The sequence below is a fragment of the Macaca nemestrina genome, chromosome 12, assembly GCF_043159975.1.
Source record: "Macaca nemestrina isolate mMacNem1 chromosome 12, mMacNem.hap1, whole genome shotgun sequence".
Taxonomy (NCBI): Eukaryota; Metazoa; Chordata; class Mammalia; order Primates; family Cercopithecidae; genus Macaca; species Macaca nemestrina.
The window spans coordinates 45,628,102-45,654,836 of NC_092136.1; the positions used below are offsets into that span (position 1 = coordinate 45,628,102).

Consider the following 26,735-nt stretch of genomic DNA (forward strand, 5'->3'; position numbering starts at 1 on the left):
ATGTATGCTATTAAAGTTGACTTTGAGATCGCATAATGCATCTGATAGAAAGCAATTTACCTGAAATACCTTTGAAAGGCTGCATCTGGGCCATGTCTGTACCTAATCTACATATTTATAATTCCTAAAATTTCAAAGTGGAAAGTGCTAATTAAATTGCACAAAAACCTCACATAAATACTTGCACTACTTCTTCCTAAATTTCTATTCTGCTTTATGGCATATAATACACCTAACTGATTATTACAAGAAGTTCTGTTTGGTCCAAACATGAAATGTCAATTTTCTTCCAACTGCTCCTGCAACACTGGGAGTTAATAAATTCAAAAGAAAAAGAATTTCATCGAAAGGAATTAAAAACCTAATTACACAAGCCCCATTTTGTTTTTGAATGTAATATCCTTAGAAGGAATAAAATCAATCTGATGCCCTATCTTCCAAAAGATGATAATGTTACATATTCACAGTGTATTGACAGCAGACCCTACCCATTCCCCTAAAATTTGACTTTTACCTCTGTGCTTCAGTTCCATGTCACCATGAATCATTAGGTTTACAAAAGTCTAGACACTGCTTGTGGGCAAGCACTTTTTATCAATGTCATTTTGACATTCCAGATATTCCACAGTTGTGCTGTCCACCAGCTTGATTCCAGATGGAATAAATAAAAGCTATCTGATGACGATACTGTAATGGTCCTGGACCTTTATGAGGTGAAGTGTGCTTGTTTGGACAAGTTTCAGTATTGGACGTGGTTCACTCAGGAACGCACATGGTAGAGAAGAGAAATACAGTGCAGGACAAACTCCATATGCAAATCCTTCCCGGGGAGGTTGGGGAATGCTCCGAGGCGATGCTTGGCCGGTACACTGACTAGAAGGAAGTTCGAGACAAACTGCCTCTTCCTTCACCTTAGGATCACAATATATTCTCTACTATCACTGTTCTGAGCAGTTATAGCATTAATTTGTAGCACTTAAATCTCACAAATGCCCCTCAGTGACTCAGGCTTCTCCCCTCCTTAATCCTTCGTCCTAGCAGCTTCCCATATATGGATTTACAGACTTGTACCTGTTCACTGAATGTCATGGTATGCAAATGATACATAAATCAGGGTGGAAAGTATTAAGTTACCAAGAAAATAAACCAGGGGGCAATTGCTCTGTAAATTACATTCTTTAAAACTTCTGTTAAAAAGAACATTAGGCAAAAACAGAATCCTGTGTCTTGTGTTTCTCTCCCTTTTGACTTGAAACTTCCTAAACAATTACAGGTTTGTTTGTTCTTTCATGCTAGGAGGATGCTGGCCCTTTTTCCCTACTCATACGGGGACTGGGAAGCACCTCTAACTTACCCTCCGCATTCTGTTTTGTCAATGGCAACAAAGGGACAACTAGATGTATAGTCCTCAGACTAGGCTCCATTTGCTCCAAGATTCCCCATTCTCTGGCAGGGGACTTTGAGCTGCCAGGAAGTCAATGCTGAAGCTGTGTTTTTACAGCTATGTTATTATAGCTTTATGGCTGTGTTATTACAGGCCATGACATGTAATAACATTATTGTGTTAACATTTATATGTATTATCTCATTTAATTCTCATAATTCCATGAGCTGAATACTATTATTACTCACTCCTATTTTATCCGTGAAAAAACAGAGGCATAGAGAGGTGAAGCAACTTGCTCCAAATCATATCCCTAAAAAGCAGTGGAGCTGGAATTTAAACTCTGCTAGTCTGACTCCTATTCTTAATCCTCGGCTGATGAGCATTGCTGCCAATGTCCTATCAGCCCCATCTTCATGGGGTGGGGGTGATATCTTCCATAGAATTTTGACTGCTTACTCCCCTAACTCATACCTTGGGTGATGGAATAAAGGAAGAGAGAAATGAAGTGAGCTGTGAAAACGGCTGACAAAGTTGTCCACAGAACTTTTCTCCCATGATTCTGATGAAAATGAACCAAACATAAAAATCCAACCCCAAATATTCACAGTTAGCAACCAAAGAAAGAAAAGGGCATAACTGAAAACAATACATGTAAAAACCCAGTGCTTGAGAAAAGGGATGAAAAATTCTGGAGCAGAGCAGAGAGGCATGGCCGCCCGGCCCCCAGAACTACATGGGTGTGTCAACACAGGGAAATGAACTCTGCAGTAGTTCTCTCTGCCAAGATGGTGAGCCGGTGGCTGAGCCTCAAGGTAGAGGCGCATGCCAAGAAGCTGTGGCCCAAGTCCAGGAGGGAGAAGCCTAAAGTGGAACTCAGTCAGCTCTATGGTTCACCAGAGATTTTTAAGCAGCCTCTTCCTTAAAGGCCTGGAAGGTTAATTAAGGGTCAGGCCAGACCTTACTCTTCAGAGATCCCCATCCCTGACCGCCAGAGTAGGTGGGAGAGGTGGGAGCACTTACAGGTGGGAGCTCAGGTTAATGAAGTGAACTTAGCATAGAGGACCCTTAACTACAGTGAGTAACCTGGGAGATGGTAAGTTTCCTTCCTTACCTTCTTCAAACCCATCCCGGAATGAGCCCGAACGGCTCATGGTTCTGCTCTTCTCATCCAGGGACATGGAGCTATTCCGGAAGCGGCTGTCAGTGTATGGATCATACTGCCCATCAGCATTGGAGAGGCTGTGGGTCCTCAGCATGGTCGGGTTGGACAAGCTCATCTGGGTGACAGTGGTGGGACTCGCTGGAATAAAAGGAATAGAATGAAAAGGTTAGACATTCATGTCTCTGTTCAAATCCTGGTTGGGGACAAAGAGAAGACTGCTTATTGTTAGCCATATGTGTTCCTGCCAACTCTTCTCCTGTCTGTTTTCTAAAAGGTAGTCCCATCAGCATTTGAGTTACACACTGGGAGCTAAAAATAAGAGTGGAAAGGCGGGTCAGCTCCAAAGCAAGGCTCTGGGCCTCAGCTTTCCAACTTGGCATGTTCAGACAGGCCAGTGTCACCTTCCAGGCATGAGCTAATTACTCCTCAGGCTCATCTGGAATGATTTTCTCTAAAGCCAAAAGCCCAAAATAGCCCAACCAGGCTTTTGATCAGATGGGAAGCATTTGTGCATGACAGGAATCTCTTGCCTCAAAGAGTTACGGCTGGGAAAGAACAGTATGAACACAGGTCCCATTGCCTCAGATGGGGGACATTTAATAATGGTGTATAAAGAGTTTTAATGCAAGGAAGGTACATTTGTCTCAGCTAAAACTAGCTTTCTTATGAAAATCCTGTCCATTTGAGTCATGTGCAATATTTTCAGAGGTACTCATTTAGTCAATCAGAAATGAAGAGTTAAACCTCACTTGACTACAAGCCACCTCTATCCTTAAAGACTCTGAATTTGTTATTCACTATATTCAGAAAAGGCTGCCTCTCTAAAGAGTGAGAAGAGATTAGAAAAGATTTCTCACCCGCTATCAGTCCTTCAAGGCTCAGCTCCTACCCTGCCACCTTAACATAACCTCTGCCTGTAACTCCAGCCAGCACTAATCTTTCCTTTTTCTAAATGTGTCTAATACTTGCTATCTAATTATATTCAGCTTTTACACGGTTTCATATAAAGCTTTGGATTGTTCTCTTTTACCCTATTATACAGGTGTGCATTGATGTGTTTGTCTTCCTGAAAAAGAATTCCATTGACATGTCAGCAGGGACTGTGACATAAATTCTTTTTCTTTCCCCACTGTGCCAGTCAAAGCATTATGTCAGAAGTAGGCATTGTTAAGAATACCTATTCAATCAAAACTTAACTTTTATTTCCAACTTAATAAAGTAATGAGGATGACCTAACATGGGATATGCAATAAAATCTATTTCTTCAGAGGTCTTAGAAAGAGAATGTATTCTTTTTAAGAATGCAATAACATGTTCTTTGCCATAGCCCTACCAATATCAACCAAATAAAGAAAATTATTGATTAGAGTATCAAAAACTTTACTATTTTCTCTATTAATTTTGCTATCAATCTCCTGTAATCAAACTATATTGCTGAGAGCTAATCAGACACTGAGCAGGATGTGACTATATGGCTGTTTCACAATATAAGATAACTCAAGTGATGGGTGCACCAAAATCTCAGAAATCACCACTAAAGAACTTATCCATGTAACCAAAAACTACCTGTTCCCCAAAAACTATTGAAATAAAAATATATATTATATATAAGATAAACACTGTCCTATGGAGCTGATCAATACAGCTAATGACAAGCGGCTACTCACCAAGCTGGGAAAAGTTGAATCTTGTACCAGAGGGAGAAGTCACGCTGGAGCCAGAGGAAAAGGGGGAATTGGAAGCGGTGTCCTGCAGGCCTCCTGCAGAGTGGGACCGTAACCATTCTTTTGCATCTTCTTGTGTGCGAAGCTGGGAGGTGGGAGTATACCTGAACAGACAGAAATCAAGCCAGAATTAACTATGAACAACGCTTATTAAAATGAACTCTGTGGAGTTGATGGTAAATATATTAAAAAGAAAACATATATCCAAAGATGATTTTTTGAAAATCAGATCACTACACACCCGGAAACTTACGAAGTTTCTCAAAATCTTTTTTCTATTTGCCTGTGTTTGGGGAAAATGACTATTCCTTTTAGTTTGGAGGGAACACATAAAGAGAAGAAGATTGGTAAATGCTCAGAAGAGCCGTCACTGGGCGTATCTGTAACATGTTGCTTCATGACAGTGTCATGTCAAAGCCCCCACCTTGACAGGACTGAAGCAACAAAATGAGTTGCTGTTAGTGCTTTGAGGGAGTTTTAATTAGACAACTCATGGCATCTGCCATTCTATAGCACAAATAAATGACCATGAATCACAGCATATGAAAAAGCAGACATACAAAGCAAGGTTTGAAGACATTAATGTTTATAGTAGTTGCTGTAATACAGCATAAACAAATCTTCATAAAAGCAACCCCAAATCATTGGGTTTTATAGGAGAGGGTCTTCAGAAGTTACGTGGTCCACCCTCATTTATTCTGAAATGTATATGGTGATGATTTATTGAACACCTATAATGTGTTAGGTGTCTTCATGCACATTATCTTTATCAAAGCCTCAGATCTACTCAGCAACATAGATGCCATTATTCCCATTTTACATTCAGGGAAGGTAAGGACCCTGCTAGTAGTCACAGAGTTGAGATTTCAATCCATGTTTGATTGTTAAAATGCATGCTCTTTTCATTATGCCCATAAGTAGCATCTGAAATTTTTTTCTTTCTTTTTTTTTTTTTTTTTTTCGAGATACAGTCTTGCTCTATTGCCCAGGCTGGAGCGAGGTGGCACAATCTTAGCTCACTGCAACCACTGCCTCTTGGGTTCAAGTGATTCTCCCACCTCAGCCTCCCGAGCAGCTGGGACTATAGGCATGTGCCACCATGCCCAGCTAATTTTTTGTATTTTTAGTAGAGACAGGGTTTTGTCATGTTGGCCAGGCTGGTCTCGAACTCCTGACCTCAAGTGATCCACCTACCTTGGCCTCCCAAAGTGCTGGGATTACAGGCATGAGCCACTGCATCTGGCCTGCATCTGAAATTTCTGAGTGCCAAGTGGCCAGGGTATCCTCGGACTTATGTATTATGGAGTGACTATTAATTATGTCAACAGAGGGATTCTTTGGGCTTAAGGAAAGATGTTGTCAGTGTGTTCGTGCTGGATGTTCATGTGTATGGAGTGGGTGAGCTAGACAAGGAAGAGTCAGAGTGAGAGGGAGCACAGAAATGCTTCTTCCTTAATGTTTTTACTATATCTGACAGACATGCAACTTTCCAGGACACATCAATTGCCTGAAAATAGCCTGTCATGTACCTCTATTCTGAATTTTTAAAAAACCAGAGCTACATAATTTTGATAGGCTAGATCTGCTACAGAAGTATACCCACCATTTCAAAATGTTAACATTTAGAAGTTAGCTTCCTCTCAGGGCACCAGTGGGGCATCAAAGTCAAACTCACAGTGAGAGTGGCCATGAGTTAAGCACCTGGCATGGTTGCTGACAAGCAGCTCATAGGCACGACTGAAACTGGTAAGTACAAAAGGCCTTGCCAAGGCCCCCTCTAAGGCCACACTGCTCACCTCCCTCCTGCAGGATGACTGTTGGGAGATTTTAATACTTTCCTTCTTAGATTCTTAGCATTGGCTTTACTCAGAGGCTCCCATTGAAAGGAAGCATTGATACCTACCTCACATTACTGTTCAGAATGCTCTCAGTCTTAAGAGCTGCAGGTTATTAACTACATACATACATGACAGCAATGAAACATTTCATTCCAAGTTCCATTTTATGCGAAAGCACTTAATGCTTAGTGCAGGGTGAAGCTGATGCTACAAGGCACGTGGTGTTTAGAAAGCAGGAGAAATGACGGCTGCAACCATCAGACAGCAAGATCACGGGGAAGGCATTAGCAAACTGAAGTTTCTCTGATTGGCAAAGTGATATAGATGGTGTGAGCAATGGTGACTTATAGCATCTTGTTGTGCCAGGACTAGCATCGAAAATGAACCTGAGCCACCACTTACCAGGAATGGAAAGACAGTCCTTCCTGGGAGTCTTTTCTTTATTATCCACCAAAAAATGATCACACCCAGGTCTTGTTGGGCATTGAAAGTGGACCAATTTTCCATGAGAATATTTAGACAAGTGCAAACTATCTGTCTAGCAATTTTGTATGGGCAGAAAAGTTAAATATTTTCAAATTGGGGGAAAATACTCCTTTCCTTTTGCGTTCTTGTCCCAGCTTACAAATCAGTATGCTATAAGTCATGTCCTTTCTCTTGGAAGACAGCCATATGAACAGAATGGTCATGGTGAGGTGCTCAGAAATTAAACCCATTGGCCCCAGAAGTAGCAATGACTGCTCCCTGGGCTTGCCCAGGGATGTTTTTCATGAGATGGTTTTACCACAGTAAGCCTGAAAAAGCACAGCCCTTGTTCAAGCAAGTAAGCTGACAAATGGAGAGTGAGAACGAGAGGGTGCAAGGGGAGCCGTCATCCAAAAGGTCCTGCTGTGGTGGTCAAAGTGGGGACCCCGGCCCAGTCCAAACCCCCACCAGCCATGAAGGAGTCACACAGCCAAGCTCCAAAGCCACAACAGATGGCACAGATGCAAGGGGGGAAACACAGATACCTGAGTCCTTTCTTAGGCAAAGTGTTCCTATCAAGGTGCGGGTCACTGTAGGAAAGTTAAAACAAAAATAAGAACTTCACAGCAGCACACAGAAGGCAGGAAGAGGGAAAGCTAGGGAGGAGGCTGAAGGGCCCTGGAGAGAGAGGCGCACATCACCAGGAAGTGCCTTATCCAGCTAGGCATGCAATGCAACACATCCGCATCCGTGGAAAACAAAAGAAACCCAGTCCTCAGCCTGAGCTGACACCAGCGCATACTTTACCCCAGGTTACCAGGAAGCCTGAGTCCCTTAACCCCAATTGCTCCTCCTTTTCCACAGATTCAAAGCAAAACTCAGGGGTTGCCCCACCTCAAAGCAGAGGTCCTGTGCCTTCTGCTGCCCAGGAGCACTCTGCACCAACACGGCTTCTCGGAGAGAGGGATGCCCACTTCCCTGCACCCCTAACTCTGGCCCACCCACTAAATGCCACTGGCAATGACTTCAAGTGGGAGAAGGGACTTGCCGGAGGTTTCAAGAGGCCAGCAGTCTGCATATTTGGAATTCATCTGTAACGAAGTGAATTCCAGGTCCCTCTCTATTTCTGCGGCCCAGGCATAGCTAGGAGCTGAGTCCTGGGTGGGGCATGTTACAACTTGCTGGCTGATAAAGTCAAAGCATTTGGATCTCTAAAGACCAACGGTTTAAAGGCTTGGTTCGTGAGCTGATAAAAACAAAGTTTTCACTGTCGATGGGGTGAAGGTTTTTTTTGGTTTTTTTTTCCTGGCAGGAGACAACATCTGCTTGTTTTGTTTGGCCAAGCCATCACTCCCCCACAACATTAAGGTCAGTATCCATCTCTGAGGCCCACCCACAGCTGGGGGCAAACGTAAGCGTGTACATTCGTAAAGTCTTAACACTCTACACATTCTTTTTCATTATCATCGCAGGAAATGGGCACACAGAACACAGCAGTCTGCAAGACATAATGAGCCAAACTTCAGCAAAGGATTCTGAAAGGGAAAAGAGGCAGCTGCATGGGGAGGGGCAGACAAAGGTGAGGGCCAAGCTACACAGTGGGTGGCAAGTCAATTCTGGGCTTGGGGGTGGGGGTGGCAAAAGGAATGGGAAGGAAGCTGAAAAGCAGGAACATGCCACAGGAGGCCACAAGAGATGCAAGCGAGAGCTTCTGCTGCCCCAGATCAAGTGGCAGGGTTTGAGGTTGCCTTCCCAAAACGGGAATGAAGGGGCCAGCCCAACTCCACCTCTCCCTGGGCTTTAGCAGACAGAGGAATAGACTCTCACTGGCATGTCCATGTGTCACAGAGTACACTGGAACCACAAACACAAGCAGGGGCCTTAGGCCAACAGCCTCGCACAAGACATCTGGCTTGACAACGAATGGGCAGAAGAACCTAGAGGCTCGGTGGGTCCCCGGCCTGCAATGTCATTACCTGTCCTGTTTCCTGGGCAGAGTACTTCTGCAGAACTTAGGGCTAGCAGCAGGGGAAGAGAGAGGGCTAGAAGTCCAGGCAGGTAGAAAACAAGAGAAGGAACATTAGCTTGGAGGAAAGGAGATGTGTTGTTATATACATTTTTCTCATTCCCCATGCTGATCCTCGCTTTCTTCCCTATATGTAGAAACTGGACACCTTTATCCCTGCTGCAGTGAAATCCAGGACTCTGAGAACACTTTTAATTTCCTGATTTCCTATCAGTCCAGGAGGAGGGTGTTTGCCACGATGACAACAAATCTACCCAGCTGTCTAAAGAGCATCCTACTCCACGCTCCATGGCTGCACCCAGTCACCCGCTCTGCTTGCACAATTACAAGGGGAGGGAAAAGAAGCTGTTGATGAACGAACAGGATAAAACTGAAGGATTTCAAAAGCTGAATGCCATTTCAAATGGTAGCATAAATCTGCCCCCGAGAGACTGAGCAGCTCCAAGCACCAAGAATAACCACAGAGAAGATAACAGGGAGCAGAGCCAAGCTTGATTCCATCCCAAACTGGCTTCCCCATGAAACACAGCAGTAATTAGAAAGAGAAATCTCACAGGCAAAGGCTATTCGACATTTGGGATTCCTCAGCTAATCTTTTTACTTTTGGAAGGGTGTCTTTCTGAGAAAGGCAGCCAGAGGCACAGCACCAACCTTTCTGACAGTGTGGTCTTCACACTGTTGGTTCTGACAAAGGGAGTCAAGGAGTCGTCCTTGGAGGAGGTGATGAGGCCAGTGGAAGAATTGTGGCTGGGGCCCCCTCCACTGCTGAGGGAGATGTCGATGGACTCACAGCTGGTGTGGAGGCTGCTGACAGACTGAAAGCCCAGGCCATCCTTGCTAACTGCGGAGGAGCTGCTGGCGTTAGTGCCCCAGGTGAGGCTGTTGGAAGGGGCCGAGTGGGCTGAGCTGGGGCTGGAGGCTAGCGGAGACTGGTTGAGGTCCACATTCTTGCTGTAGAGAGGACTGCTGCTCCCGCTGCTCAGGACACCACTGCCTGACGGGGAGTCTAGGTTACCTTGCTGAGTCATGGTGGCATGAGGATTGGAGATGACCACCGAATTTTTCATGTTTTCAGCTGTGGCGATGGGCACTTGCTTGGTAGCCTTCCCACCAAAGAGTCTGTGAAGAGACAAAGGGTTGTGCAAGTTGAACACGCAGTGCCAAGGGGCACCGGACTATTAAAGAAGGGTAGAGCAGAGGAGTTGGTGAGAATTCCTGGGGAAGGAAGCACAGCCATTCCTACTGAAATGGCTAAAGGTACTTCAGGGAAAGGTTGGCCATAAAGTGGGCCTAGATACTAGTTTATCACAGGCTGCCGTCTTCAAGTTCTAAGCTGCAGCGGAGACTCCGACTCCATCTGAGCCAAAGAGCCATGGGTAATAATTTTCTACAGGCCTATTCACATTACACTGGGCCAAGATCTTGCTTCTCTTTCTTTCAATAAATAGACTAACTAGAAAATTGCCCTGGCCCAGGAAGATGGTTGCCTTCATCATCTCTGTCTCCACGGCCCCAGGCATAAAGCAGGCACACAGTTTATGACAGCTCAACTCTAAGGGATTTGGTTTCTTGACCTCTGAGCACAATACATAGAATCAAGAGCATGAATCTAGATCTGGAGGGGCCTGGGAAAAGTATCTTCAGAGATTTATCCACAATAGAAAGCGCAACTGGAAAGATGTATATTTTGAAGCCAGAGAGCTTACTTATCCAGTGACATACATGGAAATCTTGTTGGGTTCACAAGACATCAGACCAGACAACTGGGTGTGAACTGTGTCTCTGTGACAGACACATAGAAATGTCATTCTATGTCACCTCCCCTGCTCGTGGCCAAAAATGTGCCATCAGACTATAAGGAATGACATAAATGCCCCTTCTTCCACTGGCAGAGAGCTCTCTGGTAGAATGTTGAAATTATCTTAAAGTCAGAGAATTGTCCACATTCTAGTAATGTGGGCTCTATTACACTCACTAAAACCTGTGTGGAGTAAGTATCTCACAAGTGACAAAACTACTACATATTTCTGATACGCAGGTTGCCTTGGGTGCTCAAAGTGGTGACAGTTTGATCTCTGTCCTCTCCAAACAGTCCTATAAATCTCAAGTATTGTAAAGACAATCAATCAATCAATCCTTACTACAGTGTGTGGCGGTGGCAGAAGGGAAGCACTTTGTGTCTGGTGACAATCAGGGAATGAAATATCCTAATGTAGAATCTTGGCTTTAGAATGCTTACATACTTCCAGTGATGACAGGGATCTCGTTACTTCAAAGGGCAACTTGCTCCATTGCCAAGCACTTCCAATTATTGGAAAACCCTAATCTCATCCACTTTTTTTTTTCTGACTTTTGCATATTGCTCCTCATCCTGCTATGCATGACTCTATACAAAAGTCTAATCTTCGGTCTGTTAGTCCTTCAAATCATTTGAAGAGAGTTATCTATCACATTTCACCAAAGATTTTTCTTCTCCATACTAATACACATCAAGAGAACTGTGAATACCTCAACAATTTAGGAATAAATGTAATTTACCAGGAATTGGCCGAAAGGTGTTCAATGTAGAGCCCTAGGAGCTGCATGCATTTTCAAGCATTCTATTATACTAGCCTAAGGGTCTAGTAAAATGCCTTTGTAGTTAGTAAAGGAAATCTATAATACCAACGAGTGAATATTACATATAATACTTGAGGCAAGAAACAGAGAAAATTTTCATTTACAAGGCAATCTGTTAAAACAACAAAGAACAGCCCAAGAGACTTACCCCCGGAAAAAAAAATCATTACTGAAACTCTAATAATCAAGTCTGGACAAAGAACAGTGAACTGCTTCATTATACCTTTCATGTAGAATGCTTCTTCTGAAGTCTTTTCAAACATTCCTGTTCATCCCCAAATATGTACGTGTGCATATAATTTTTATTTTCTCACTGCTTGATTTTCTTTCCTTGGGACTTATTCTTTCTTATAAGAAATTTCCTGGGAAAGTAGGATGAACTGTAACCTAGCAGTTGTAGTTTGAGAATGGTCCAATGGATATTATAATAAGATAATACAAACAGGCAAAAGTTGAATAAATTTAAAAGAAACTTAAAACGAGTGAATAATTTTTTTATGTCTAGAGCTTCCACCCAGTGTGAAAATGTGGGGAAATGATGTCTATTTAAGGTAAGAGGAAATCAATTTCTCTTTTTCAGAAACATTTCTTCTTTAAGAGGTGGGTGTGTGTGTGTGTGTGTGTGTGTGTGTATGTGGTAGGGAGGGAGAAGTTAAAATTTCAGACTGACTTGGAATTCTGGAGTAGTGTAAAAGTGTATGTGGGGACACTGGGGTTTGTGAGTAAAGGAAGGAGCTGGTCAAGATCACTGCTTGCCATAATGAGGAATCTCAGCTGCAGAATTATTAACACAAGAAAAAAAAGTATCTGCTCCCCTGAGCTACCCACCCAGGTCCAAGGGTGTATCAAGATGGTAGCTAACTTTTTTTTTTTCTTTTCTTTTTTTTTGAGATGGAGTCTCACTCGTCGCCAGGCTAGAGTGCAGTGGTATGATCTTGGCTCGCTGCAACCTCTGCCTCCCGGGTTCAAGTGATTCTTCTGCCTCAGCCTCCTGAGTAGCTGGGACTACAGGTGCACACCACCATGCCCGGCTACTTTTTTTGTATTTTTAGTAGAGATGGGGTTTCACCATATTGGCCAGGCTGGTCTCGAACTCCTGACCTCGTGAACCGCCTGCCTCAGCCTCCCAAAGTGCTGGGATTACAGACATGAGCCACTGTGCCCAGTGGTAGCTATCTTCTATTGAGTGCATACTACGACCAGACATGACTACAAAGATGCATCTTTACAAAAACCCTGACAAAAAGGTATCATCATCCCCATTTTACAGGTGAGGAAACTAAGGCAGAATTGTTAAGGAAGGTTATATGGCAGCTAATTAAAATGGAACTAAGATTTGATTCCAAGATGATTGATTCCAGAGGCCTAACTTTTTCATCCCAACATGGGAAAATAGTCAACTGCAAAACCGTCGGCAGGATCTGCCTAAACAGCTTTACCGGAGGACTAAAGTGGAGAAAAACAGAGGGTGCTTCAACTAAGAAACAGGAAATTACTAAATCCATTCCCTGTATTCTGGTTCTGCTCAGCACCATTAATGTACTCACTTACCTGCGGAGTGTGGGAGAGGCCACATCTGGGTACTTGGCTCCAGGCTGGAGACCAGCCTGAGCCGGGCTGGACACAGGCTGGGCTGCCGGGTTCACTTTCACCGAGTTACAGGAAGCCACACTCTCGTTGTCGGATGAGATGCCTTTCTCCTTATCTGTTTGGTTGACCAGACCTGGTAGAGAGCTGCCTAGGGCTGTTTTGGAAGGCTCCCTCAGTTTGGGCACTGGCAGGCCTGCAGACTTGCTGCTGATGTTGGAATCTATGCTGCTGGTGCTAGACCTGTTCCCAGCCCCATTCCGGCTGGTGGACTTACTGGGCCTCGGCAAACTCCGGTACTGAAGGTTTGTCCGGGAGCTGAGGGCCAGATACCCGTCATCCTGATTCTGAGCCCCGTCCATGCTTGACTTCCGACCAGCAGACCGACTGATGAGTGCAGACGACTTTGGGATTTTGCCCAGTGTGGCTGACCTGCTGGTGACAGTGGCCCCACTGGCTGTGATCATGGCCAGACCGGCGGCGGAACCACTCTGCTTCTTGAACCCAAAGCTGTTGGCATTGGCAGTGGGTGTCCTAGAGCTGCTGGGGAGGGGCTTTTTGGATTCGTCACCACTGCTCCGGCCTGCATCTGATGGGGAGCGCTTCACCTGGGAGGCTTTAGGAGAAAGCCGTCCTTTCTCAGACACCTTTGCATCGTCTGTTTTTCCTAAGAGAGAGATCAGCAAGATTAGCCTGCAAGCCAAGAGCCCAGCTCATCCATCTCGTCTGTTTAACATGCCCCCTTCCTCTGAAGAGCTGGTTCACTTTTCCCTTGGGGAGGCAGAGGAAAGAGCTTTTTATAAAAATAATATAGTCTCCTAATGTACTGTGAACCTTTTAGGAAATGTCAATAATTTTACTCATTCGCAAAGCAGTCTAAATTTACCCGGGATAAAGCAAAGTCAGCCAATCACTGATATGTCTGGGGGGAAATAACCCCCTGCCTTTTCTGACCTTTCACCCTCTGTCCATTAAAGGGCTGTCCCTAACATGTCCAGGGGGATACCCCTGCCCTTGTTTATAAATATCCCCTAAGTCAGGAACAACGTCAACTCACCATACCCACAGCTCATAAATCCATGCTGTTTAGTAGCCTGAACTGGCTGCATTAACTCACCCAGTGTCTAGTTAAACCAATTCAATACGTCTCAGCAGCCGAACCATCTTCAGAGCTTAAGAGGCTCCCATACTTACTTCCACTTAGAAAAAGGTAGGGATGTGAAAGTTTATGGAAGCTTGTTGTTAGCAGAGTATAAATCCTGAGACAAAATATATAATGTCAAGTCCTTGCTAGAGTTAACTATGGCTTCGGTTTTCCAAATGACAACTGTAGGGCCAAGACAGCTCCGGCCTCTTACCAGTTCCTGGGGTCTTCAGTGCGCCTGCTGGTGCTGACGGCTTCGTCCTTGGCATGGTGATGCCCACCTGAGCTGTCATGCCTCGCCGCCATGAGCCTGTCTGGGAGATGACAGGATTCTTCTTGCCGGACGTGCTTTTGTCGGACTCGTCAGACACGTCAGAAGGATTCCGCCTCCACTTGGAACCTGGCTCCATTTTTATGCCGCTGTCTGAGCCTCCGTCTGATTTCTTGACATCATCACCAGACCACAGTGAATTCCTCTCCACCTGTGAGTGCTTCTCAGCATCAGTCTGTGGACAGAGACTCTCTGAATTAGTCCTTCCCAAGTCCCAGGCTGGGGAGCCCCTCACTCCAAAGGCAAAAATGCCAAAACACTGGAGTAGTTAAGGGAAAAATAATCATTACTTTAAAGATGTTTGGACTTTTGTACTCTGGTTATCTTGTCAGAAAGCCTGATTTTTTTTTTTTTTTTTTGATCCGAGGAAAGTAAATAATATCAATGTATCCTTAGAATGGAATGAGGTGGTCGGGCACAGTGGCTCATGCCTATAATCCCAACATTTTGGGAGGCTGAGGTGGGAGGATCGCTTGATCCCACGAGTTTAAGACCAGCCTGGGCAACATGCAAAACCCCGTCTCTACAAAAAATAGAAAAAGTAGCTGAGTGTGGTGGCACACACCTATAGTTCTAGCTACTCTGGTGGCTGAGGTGGGAGGATCACCCCAGGGAGGTGGAGGCTGCAGTGAGCCATGATTGCACTACTGTACCCCAGCCTGGGTGACAGAGCTAGACTCTGTCTCAAAAAAGACAAAAAGAAAAGCAAAAGAAAGGAGTCAGGGAAGAGAGGAAAAGGGGCCCAGGAAAAAAGAAGGAAAGCGCCCTATCAAGGGGAAGGGGCAGAGCAGATGGAGATGCAGTGGGAATTCAGCCACCACCTATTTTCTGCCACTTGAACAAGCCTCTCCAACTCTGGATGCTGATCTCTAGCCAGCATCCAGTCTCCTGGCCCGTTTCCCTTTGTTCTGCCTTCTTCCCATCACTCCACCGCAGTGAGATCTTTGGATCTAACACACCAAGCAAGGGAGTAAGTGAGCAAGGGTGGCTGCTGGTTCTACTCAAATCAGGGAGAGCCAGGAGCAGAGGGGAAGCACATCCTCAAATGGTACTTCCCCCAAATGTGGAGAGCCAATGGTGCCTGCTCCGATCCCAGCATTATTTATACACCACTGCTTTGCTCCCCTTGTGGGATTTTGTTCTGACAAGGGATATAATTAGCCAGCTTTCTTTGGAAGAGCCCTGACCTGCTGGCCAGGAAACCCAGAAGGGGACAGAAGTGTGACGTTAATGATCTCCTGCAGCTAAAAGGCATAAAGCTGACCAGAATGCTTTGGAGGCCTCCTGGGGTTTGAGGCCAGTTGGAGGATGTCAGCACAGTAAATGGGGAAGGGAGGTCAGAAGCGCTTTCAGGGTGGGTATACTAAGACACCAGTCCCGTATTTGCAATGCTTAACTACCGAGAGTAGGCAAGATAGGAAATTAAAATGAACACCTGGCAAGAATCTGCCTAACGTCTGTCATCCAAGAATGGAACAAATGCCTTCCTCCATGGAATACAATGGCTGAATGGGATAAAAGCTAAAAACAGATAGGCAGCCCAAGTTCAACTGCCTCCCCCACACCACCCCAACGCCTTCTCCCCTTATGAATTCCACTTGTCCATTACAGACACCTTATGAGTTCTTTCATTTGTTTTTTTCTAGCTAAGTATTAGTCATCAGAGATATGAGGAGGACAAGCACACACTTCCTGACTATGAGAAGCTCATCATTCAGCTGTGGCAAGGGACAGAGAGAGGGGAGTTCCTACATGTGGGCCCAGGGCAGGAGCTCACTCAAAGCTTGAAGAGCGAATGAGTGAGCCAAGGAACCAGCCAAGGAACACAGGCTTTTCAGGCCACAACAGACATTAACAAAATTATCTTATCCGATCTCAGCCTCTATTTAATCAGAAAGGGTTAAGTACCAAGTACTCTTATACCTTTATCTCAGTCTCACAGAAATTAAAGTTGCTCATTCTTTGTCCCAACTACCGCAGATCAGTTTCCTTCCTCTAAACACTTTCAGTACATTAATCCAACCAGAATTTACTCCATGCTTGCTGTCTGCCAGGCACCACGGAGGGTCAGAGAATCTGGGGGTAAGACTGATTTCCCACCCATGGTGGAGCTTACGATTCAGTTAAACGCAGCAGAGATTGAATAAATAAATACCAACAAGGGTGTAATTGTAGATTACGAAGACTATTATAAGGAAAAGGACAAAGAGTCTGAGAAAGAAATATAGATGTTGACCTAATTTAGATGACAATGAGGTGGGCAGGCGACAGTGATCAGCTCAAAAAGAAGTACCCTAAAGAAAGAGAAGAAACTTACTTAGTAAAAGAAGGGTTTGGGGCAGAGCATACCAGGGAGAGGGAACCACATGTGTAAAGGCCCTGAGGCAGAAAATAACTTGGCTTTGGAACATTCACTTCACAAATATTTATTGGGTGCCACTACATGCCAGGAAAGCTGATTCGCACTAGGAATACTGCAATGAGTAAGTATAAATCATTAACCTCATGGAGCTTACATTCAAGTACATTTTAACATATTCTAATATGCTCTAAGAGGTACTGAAAATTTAGCACATGCCACATCCTGGGTTACTGCATTATTTATTCTTTTAATGTTCCTATACTTATTTCCCCCCCAATCAAATTGTAATGGTGCTAATACTAGTAGCATTAACAACTACAATTTATTAAGTACTTACTATGTCCCAGGCACTAAGCTAAAGTGCTTGATATGTATCATTAAATTTAATCCTTATCAAAAACCTATGAGGAAATTACAGCTAATAGTCTCAATTTCACATGACAAAACTGAGGCACAGAGTGAAAAGAAAATTTCCCAAGATCACACAGTGAGGAAGTAGAGATGCAGGGATTTCAGGGAGTCTAACTGCAAAGCTCACGTTTTAACCACCATGCCACACTGCCCTCCCTGAGGATAAGTCCAGGTATATGATACATTTGTGCATACTCAGTAGCACCTAATATCTATACCCAGAAGATTCTCCTTCCATACGGGCAGACTCCCCAACCCCAGAGCTTCTAGAGCAGCTCTAGCCTAGTCTCTGGGTGGGACCCATACAACTCCAATTCCATCAGTGGCAGGGAGAGCGCACATGCCCCTGGCCTGGGAATGTGGCTTGACTTTCTCTCTCTGGAAAGAGCAATCATCCAGCCATCACATCCCCCTAGCTAGGTCCAGGGTGGTCACCTTCCCAGCTCCACTCTGAATCCTTCATGATCTATGTGTCAGACTATAAGGTGGCACCCCTTAGGATTGAAAATGAGGAAGTCGCAGCCTCTCTGTTCCCAGAGCTCACAACAGCGGGGCCAGCCAGCAGGACATCCACATTGGGATGTACGAAGAGTTCTATCCTGCCTTCCCCTCCGTGCCTCTGCCAGTTGTTCCCATCTCAATGGACCTCCTTTCTGAAGGGTTATCTTCTGCCTGTTCTTGGAAGTCGATATAGTCATTTGATATCCATGTGGGAAGGTGAGGAAAGAAGCCATGCACAAGGAACTTCAGAAGTGAGGCCGATCTTCTGAGAGCAAGAGGTGAGGCCTGAGGAGCATGATGTGGGGGAAGAGTGTGGGCTTTGGGTCTGACAGATCTGGGTTCAAGTGCTGGGTGCTGCCACTCATTTGCTGTGCATGACCTTGGAGGACATTGCCTCACTTATCTGAACTTATTACCTCATGTATAAAACACGGATGATAATAAATAGGTCTCTTACAGCATTGATGGTGGACTCAATGAACTCAGTGTGGGAGGACTCAATAAACAGTGGTTCTTTTCATTACCAACTTTCCTGCCTCTGAAAATCCCCAGCACTCTGTTGTCTATCTTCATCATTTATCCCGCTTTTGTCTAGAATTAGGGAGAACAGGTACTTGTCTCTTCTGCTACTCGGCCACAGGCCTTTGGAAGGCAGGGATATTCCCTCCCTGTGCCGTATCCCCTGCAGATCTAGATGCTGAGCTGGCTCAAGTTTGAGCCTCAGTGACCATACAGATAATTATCAGCATCAACACCATCGCCTGCCAGTCATCCTGCCAGGCACTGTGTCCCTCCCCATACATCCTGAACTCATCTTATCCTCTCAGGCTCTGTTATTATCCACATTTTACACATCAGGAAAATACAGGGCTGAAGAGGAAAAGTAACTTACCCAGCGGGTGAGCAGAAAGGGGCACCCCTCCTTACCCCCAGCCAAACCCCATCCCTACATCCATGCCAATATCTAGAGAGCTCTAGGGTCATTCAAGGCCACACAAGACAGGAATCTTTGCCACATAATTCAGAATTTTATTTCCCTGAGTAGCAAAAAATAAACTGACATGGAATTATCTTTTTCCTCCCCATATGTTATTAAAGATTTCACAGGCATTGAAAATGAGAGAAAATCTTGATGTGTGCATCTTTGCTCCTCAGCACCTGGGACGGTGACTTCCACAGAACTGAGAGAAAATACTGAATGCACAGATGAATATGTGAGGGAGTCGCCTGTGTTTGTTAAAACCCTTTGCCACCAACATCTGTCCTCAAAATAAAATACTGCCAAATAAGATGAGTTGCTTTGAGACTACAAACAAAATACATTAAGAACATAGTCAACCTTTAGTTACTGACATGAATGGAGTCTGGAGGCAGAGGAACAGCAACCCAGGTGGCAGGGGCTGCGAAGGGAGGAAGGGAAGGAGAGGAGGGGGGAAGGGAGGGAGAGATAAGAGAAATGGAGGGAAGGAGGAAGGAAAGAAAGTAACTTCTGAGCAACCATCCAGTCTCAGGCACCTAGAGAAGCATGTGCTGATAAAGCATTTCCCTGTTATTTTCACGCTCACCCTCGGAGATGCATCTAATTAGCACCATGTTATGGATGAGGAGGCAGAGGCTTGGAGAGAGTGATTAGTTCATCCAAGGATGTCAAAGAGTGAGGATACAACTCAAGATCATCTGGCTTCCAAGTCTGCACCTACTCCCTGACACTGCAATCGGCTTGGCCAACCAGACTCACCAGCTCTCCTGGAGGATTTGCTCAAGAGGCTCTTGGGCCTGAAGCAGGGGATTCTCTGCCTGGCCCCGAGGAAACAGTGGGCACAGGAGCTGATGCTGGACAGCTGGGCACCTGGGCACCTGTGCTCTGTAGGAGGCATTCTCCATTGCTCCTCAATGTCCCCAGTGATAGCGGAGTCCCTCACAGACAAAGGGAATCTCCATTCCCAATGATCCGTCTCCTCTTCTTTCAATCAGCTACATGAGGCTGTTTCTTAGGTTTTCCAGACAATAACTTCTCTGTTCCTGGGATGCTTTAGTTATTTCTCAGAGGCTTTTCAAACAGCAAAAACCTAGGCAGGCAACCTGTCCTCAATTTGCTGGACACACTGAGCCACTTCTCCCTGCCTCCCCATGTCTTGCCTGGCAGACTGTGTGCTGCCCCCCTGTTCCAGGGTAAACCAATATGTGACAGGAACCCAAATGAGGCAGAGCACAGAAGGCGCAGCTCTTGGGAAGGGTGCAACACACATCTTCCCATTGCCTGATGCTGCTCAGACAGGAGTAATGGCCCTTAGCATTCCTCAGTGTGATATGAGGGAGGGGGGTGGGAGCCTGTGAATTATGCTGATTCAAATATTTTGAGATGCTCCCTGGACAGGAACAAAGGGAATGTCACTAAAAATCCATTTAAAGAAACCATTGCATTAGAAATCTTAGTAACTATTGGTGTAATCTGTATTTAGTTTACTCTAAGACCTACTTTTTTTAGTTTTCATTTCAATATTTTAAACTCAGGTAGTTTTATAGGAAAAACAAACCTACCCAATGAATAGTAAACCATTTACATCCCTTAAAATAACTTCTGATCTTGATCAAAAGGCATGTTTGTGCAGAATCCTGCAACCTTTTCTGATGTGACATTTACAAGATGAAAGCAAAAAGCTGGTCTAAAGAGCTGAGGCCTTGGCATTAGCCAAATTCAACTGTATCAGCTAGGAAATCATGTACAAATCCAAGGTGTTTATCAGTGTGGAACCAGAGATTTCAACTCCAGCTTTGCAGGAAGGGAACAAAGACAAGGACATTCTTCCAATACAGTGTTTTACTGGCTCCAGCTGCATCTCAGGAGCAAGCCTCTCCTACCTTGTAAGTCAAAAAGGGAACCTCACAGATCTCTCTCTCTCTAATAAATAGCCTGCCTCCTGAATACATAGATGCAGGTGAGCAATTCCTTGGTTCCCTCCTTAGTATCTAAGGACAGTCTGGTTGTTCTTATCTTGAATATACAATGAGCCTCAGGAAAAAAAAAATTAGTGTTCACAAGAAAAGGAAAACTGGTGTCTATTGTAAACAATTGGCGTATGGTAGGTGGCAGGAACATAGCCTGGCTCGGCACTTCTGACTTGCATCTAATCACTGATCAAACAGTGATCGGTTTGGGAAGTGTGGCTTAGGTTTTGTTTGTTTACTTTTTGTACAGTAAAGTACACAAATCTTAAATACATAGCTTGAATACATTTTAGAAAATTAACATACTTACATAACCACTGCTCAGATTAAGATACAGAGCGTTACTCATGACCCCCTTTCTAGTCATATGGGGAGTTTTTGTTTCTCAAAACAACCACCACGACCCACCATCACTAGGTTGGGTTTCTGAACAATAATCAGAAAGTCTGGCTCAAAAGAAGAATGCAAGAAGTAACTGGGAATCCCAGGGGCAACACCGAATGTATTTCATCAGGCAGTAAACGTTTCCATTTCTGTGGGACAGAATTACTCCCCCACTCTGATACATCCTTTTTTTTAGCCCTGTTGTCAAAGAGACACCTTTAAAAGAAAATCGATTTCCAAATCAGCTCCTATCTGTACAAAGTAAAGCACAGTTGAGAAAGGAAGAGGCTATGAAAGGGAGTGAAAGATGGGGCAGTGCTAGTTTTGCCCCCCGCAAGGTTGCTCTGAGACTTTGTCCCAAACAGATTTTCCCAAGGGTTCGCCAAAGACGGGGGAGGGGTACCTACAAGTGGGAGGGATCAATCATGAAAAAAATTCCAGCCTACTACGCCACTGCCACCACAGCTGGCCAGTCCTCTTGCTGGTCAGTCCCAAACTGGGGACAAGCTGTGAGGATGGCACTTTAGTTTTCCACTAGTAAAATGGGCCTTTCAGAACCACCTCTTGCCAATCATGAAGGAATGGTCTGAGGGTCAGTGAACACGTCCACATGAAACTATACCACATTTGAAATGTGAAATCTGAAGGCTTAAAGTAGGAATGGAAAACTCCAGTGCCTTGGGGTCAGGCAGGTAATTTAAGGATTACAGCTGGCGAGCAGGTAGCAGCTGTGCACACTGGAGCAGCAGTGGCTGGTCTAAGGGGGTTGGATACTGGGACATCTGTTGATTGCCACCACATGGAGAATGTAGGCTCAAGGAAGCAATATCGTTGTTTTTCTCAAGAGCAACCAGAAAGACATTTTCATGTGAAATAATGTAATTCTAAAAATTTGAAAGGGAATCTAGTTTAAAAGAAGGGTAATACTGTGGGCCAAATAAAACACGTCAGCAGGGGAATGTAACCCAGAGACTGAGAGTTCTCAACCACAGGTCAGGATATCCTGGCCTTCCGGTCCAGGGTTCTCAATCTTCATTTCCACCCCATCCTCCTAGAGGGATGAGACGTGCCCCCGGATAGCAGTGGCTCGCTGCGGCAAATAAGAGACACACACTCCGGGCCGAAAACTGCTAAAGTCCAACATCCTTTTCTGTTGTTTTTAAACAAATTATGAGACCAAGGTCCAGGGAGGAAGAGTGATTTCACAAGCCCACACAGTGAGGGTGGTGAAGGCTCCCTGCTCCCGTGTCCACCACCCCCTGCCTGACCCCTCCCTTGTGGACAGAGGTCAGGGTCAGGAGGTGAGAGCAGAGGCAGCAGGAGGCTGGGCCTCATCTCATCAACTTGGAGATTCTGCTTGCCCCAGATGGCCCTCTTATCCCACAAGCCCGAGGTTCCCTGCTGCCAGGGGCTGCTGGAGGAGCCTGGGAGGGCCTGTGTTCCTCACCTGCACATCCAGGTTTTTTCGAGAGGAGGCAGGTGTGTTGGCATAAGAGCTGATGGAGGAGCTGGTGTTGATGTCATCAGTGCTGAGGTTGTCTATGGTGTCGCTGATGCCACTGCTGACGGAGCTGCTGTCGTCCCAGCTGCCAAGACAAACACACATCCTGAGCACCAAAACCTCAGGCTGTTCCAGTTCAGGCTGATGACAGACAAACACACACTATCCCCGAAAAGATCCAATCTTTGCCACGAAGCCCTGGACAAAGCTCTTTTGCCTCAGATGTGACTCATCTCCATGTCAGTTGTTGCTGTCTGGGATTGGAAGCTGGGTGAAGAGGCTGACAGGTACCTTCCGCAAACTAAGTGCTTCCATAGCAGAGGTGGCTACAGACACTACCCATGTCCTACCCCATCCTCAACTTCATCCTGGGAACTTTATGGAAACCAATTTGTTCCTTCCCAGGCCTAGTGGCAGAGTAGGGGCAGTGAGTCTGGAGACTAGAGCTAAAAGCATGCAGGGAAGAACTCCGGAGCAGGCACCTGTCGGGGTCAGAGGGCAGAGCTGCTGTATGACTTCTGCAGACTTCACTCCCAGAATGAAACGCCGAGGGAGGGAGAGTGGCAACAGTCAGGAGAAACCTGTCAACTTGGTTAGCAGCTCTAACTCTAATAATATCCCCAAAGACATCTAAAATAGATGTTCTTCATTTCCCAACCCTCCAACCGAATGAGGTCAGTCCCAAGCTGCCTAAGTCCAATCTCCTAGCAATGGTTCTTTCTTTCTTTTTTCTTCTTTACCATCTTCCCACCTGCCAATACCACCACCACGTTTAATCTAGCACCCGGTCCTATCACCTTGCTTCCAAAACGTATCCAAACGTGCAGTTCTCTGCCCCCACTGCCACCCTGTAGTTCATGGTGCTGTCGACGGTGCCTGGGTTACTGCTAAAAGGCCAGGTGGTCTCTGTGGTCTGCTTCTGCTCCCTAATTGTCCATCCCCCCCGCAGCAGTCAGAATATCCTGTCACTCTACTGCTTAATACCCGTGAGTTGCTTCTCAGATAATTAAGAGTCCAAACTCTCTATATGGCCCCTCAAGACCCTCTGAGCTTGCCTCCTACCCTAGTCCTGTTTTGTACCCCTCTCCACTGCGATTGGCTCTGATCACATGCACTTCTGTTCCTTTCAAGCCAAGGCTGCTCTCTTCGAGGCTTTGTGCTGCTTGTCCCTCTTTCTGAATGCTTGTCCCTGCCTCCTCTCATCTTTCAGATCTCAGCTGAAGTATTACCTTCTCAGAAAAACAACCTCACTACCCATCAAGCCTGTCACACTCTGTCATGTCACCCTGTGGCATTTACTCATTTGTTTGCTATTGGGTAGCAGATACGTAGCAAGTGGTCAATAAATACTTGCTAATCGAGGGCTGGGCATGGTGGCTCACACCTGTAATCCCAGCACTTTGGGAGGCCAAGGTGGGTGGATCACCTGAGGTCAGGAGTTCGAGACCAGCCTGGCCAACATGGGGAAACACCATCTCTACTAAAAGTACAACAAAATTAGCCAGGTATGGTGGCACATGTCTATAATCCCAGCTACTTGGGAAGCTGAGGCAGGATGATTGCTTGAACCTGGAAGGCAGAGACTGCAGTGAGCTGAGATCATACCACTGCACTCCAGCCTGGGCAACAGAGTAAGACTCTGTCTCACAACAACGACAACAACAACAACAACAAAACTTGCTGATCAAAACTCATAGAAGTGAGAAGTCGAGTAGACAATAAAGCAAGCTTCCAAGATCAGTGTGACACTACTCTAATTGACCTATAGGGGGAAAGGGTAAGTATTATTGTTTTTCTATTGCACAGGTAGAGAAAGTGAGGCTTAGAAAAAAATAGATACCCTGTACAAGGTCAGAGGGCTAGGAAGAGGCAGAGTGGATCCTGATCTAGCCATTCTGATTCCAGAACCAACTACCCTCTTTACTGTGACTGCAGACGGTTTTGTATTATGTCAATTCTCAGCACACACCAGATGTGACACAGCCCACTTTCTCAGGAGGAAGCCAGGCTTGGGAGGCCAGGCAGCCTGGTTCAAGGCCACTCAGCAGGAGTGGCAGGTCTGATACCAAACCATTGACTTAACCTCATTATTCTAGCACTCAGTCTTCCACTGTCTTGCTGAAAGCCCTACAAAGTGGCAGCGTGGAACCTGGGAAATGCTGAGTGGCTGAGATTTGAAAGCCAAGAGCACATCTGCCACACACACACATAACCCCAAAGTTCTAGTTCATTCCAGCAGCTTGGAAGATACCTGCCTGTACATCCTGAGCTCTGCTGATCAGGCAGGAAGACAAAGGCTTATTAAAAACCTGTTTTCATCACCTTCTCCTTCAACACTATTTGGCTTCCAAAACCCAATCTGGAACATTGCATAGAAATGTGGGGGAATGTGAGGGTGGTCCCAAGGAGGGAAGATGAGGCAGGGAGAACGAGGGCTCAAAAGGGGCTTATTGTGGATGAATCCACAAGGGTCCAGCAGCTCTGGAACTCCGCACACTTCACTCCTGTAATTCTACTTCTTGTGCCCAGCCCTCCATCCTGTTCCAAATTCTTTCTTTAAGGTTTTCTCCAAATACTCCAGCCCACCCACATCATCTCCTACTTTGAATTCCTACATAGTGTCACACATTTGTATTTGCTTCTATACACTCTTAGGCAGTTTTCTAGCTATTCTCTATACCAAGGGTTGTCCTATCTTCCAAATATATGCAGGGGCCTGCTTAGCGATAACAACTAAGTGCTTGTCATGGATCAGGCATTGTGCTGGGTACTTTAAATCTATTGTTATAGATTTCTCCAGTCCTCATATCATACCTGCAAGGTAGGTATCATCCTGTCCATTTTACAAATGAAGGAAGAGAGGCAGAAAGAGTAAGTACACTGACCGATGCCATTCGGTGTTGGAACTGGGTTTAAAAAGCAAAATATCTAATTGCAGAATATGCGCTCCTTCTAGTCTTGTCATGCTGCCTTCTGTAGCAACAACGGCTGTTCACTGAGCCTGTGCCACATGCCAAACTATTCAACATTTGCGCATACTCTCATAGTCACTCTTAGGGTGTTTCACAATGAAGAAACCGAGGCCGTGAGGACTGATGGGCAATGTGGCAGCAATGTCAAGTTCATTCGGTGGGCCACGTCCCTTCCGTCTCCAGAGACATAGTCCATGCTCCTTAAATACCTCCTGATGAACTCAACGTGCAGAGGCGAGACAGAGCAAGTTTCTGGTGCAAACTTGCCACCAGTAGAGGATTCTAAGCCTGGCTCCCTGCCCACTGATTCTTTGCAGGGTCACAGCTTCCGTGCCTGCTTCGCCTAGGCTGGTAACCACAGGAGGATCTGATGGGGCAAGCGTGGCATCACAGATGGAAAAGGACTCAAATTTGTTCTAGTGATTAAACGGGTCTTTTCTTGCACCTGCTCTTTGGGGTTAGGAATTTAATGTATCTAAAATTTCTCATAATTTGATGAAGAAGAAAGGGGAATGGTGGGAGAGGACCGTGGCTGGCGGGGAGGAAGGAGAGCAGTTGTAACAGATGCTCGTGAATCCAAGTCCCAGATTTTGTGCTTTGAAATTGTAACCGTTCTTCCCCTGTGTCCTTTCAACACCAAGATAATATTCCAGAGGGGCATGTGGCCCTTGATACACAGGATTCTTCCCATGTCAGTGCCTGGAGGACTGTTGGGCTTACCCTGAGTTCACAGGAAGCCTTTGTAACTGAGCCACCCAGAAGAGGGGAAGCCAGGGATCTAATCCATGGGTGAGAGTGGGGGTCACTTATGATGCGGATGAAGGGAGTGACGCGAGGGAAGGCCATGATGAGCAAGGGCAGCTTCGATATTTGCCAGAGCTGTCTGTGGTCAGAAACCGAAGCTGCCCCTGCAGCTGGAAAACCAGCCACGTCTCCTTTGCTTTCGGATCTCTGGGATACTAGCAAGTTCATCTTGACATAAAGTCGCTTAGTTCTAACTTGTCCTTTTCCCATTCGGGGTACAAACGATCATGAGCCACCAAGATTAGGCCAGTGAGTTTGCAGATGTATTCTGAGGGAAACCAGTTCCACCAGATGCTCTGTGATAAGAATGTTGCCCTAAGAAGGGAATGTGGAATCTCCTGCTTTCCTGGAGATTCACACTGTAAACAGTACCTCAGCTTTTTAACAGCTGTGAAGTCCAGTAAAGATCACTATAACTTTGCCTAAAGGAGCATTCCCCAAACTTATATGACTACACAGGAAACGCTGAGAAGAATGAAGCACACATACAAAAAAAGCAAAAATGAAGAAAAATGCAATACAGCCTAGAGCTGCCACTGGCTACTTGATTCTCACTTGCCTGAGAAGG

The 26,735-nt window shown here is 45.5% G+C and overlaps 1 protein-coding gene across 14 annotated transcripts in view; it reads right to left on the reverse strand.

Annotated features, from left to right (window-relative positions):
* Nucleotides 1–26,735, reverse strand: part of LOC105486999 (neuron navigator 2) — a 767,789-nt gene that overhangs the window by 63,641 nt on the left and 677,413 nt on the right. For 10 of the 14 annotated variants that reach the window (XR_011610773.1, XM_011750255.2, XM_071074969.1 and 7 more), the window contains 8 exons: nucleotides 22,338–22,476; nucleotides 14,167–14,458; nucleotides 12,773–13,475; nucleotides 9,254–9,721; nucleotides 8,553–8,618; nucleotides 7,122–7,166; nucleotides 4,217–4,377; nucleotides 2,499–2,687 (listed from right to left, as the gene is read on the reverse strand). Coding sequence is in view for 13 of the 14 variants with exons in the window: in XM_011750255.2 (XP_011748557.1) it covers nucleotides 2,499–2,687; nucleotides 4,217–4,377; nucleotides 7,122–7,166; nucleotides 8,553–8,618; nucleotides 9,254–9,721; nucleotides 12,773–13,475; nucleotides 14,167–14,458; nucleotides 22,338–22,476 (2,063 nt within the window). In the remaining variant the exon portion in view is untranslated. The remainder of the gene's footprint in view (nucleotides 1–2,498; nucleotides 2,688–4,216; nucleotides 4,378–7,121; nucleotides 7,167–8,552; nucleotides 8,619–9,253; nucleotides 9,722–12,772; nucleotides 13,476–14,166; nucleotides 14,459–22,337; nucleotides 22,477–26,735) is intronic. The other 4 variants (XM_011750241.3, XM_011750262.3, XM_071074966.1 and 1 more) reach the window with 3 other exon arrangements.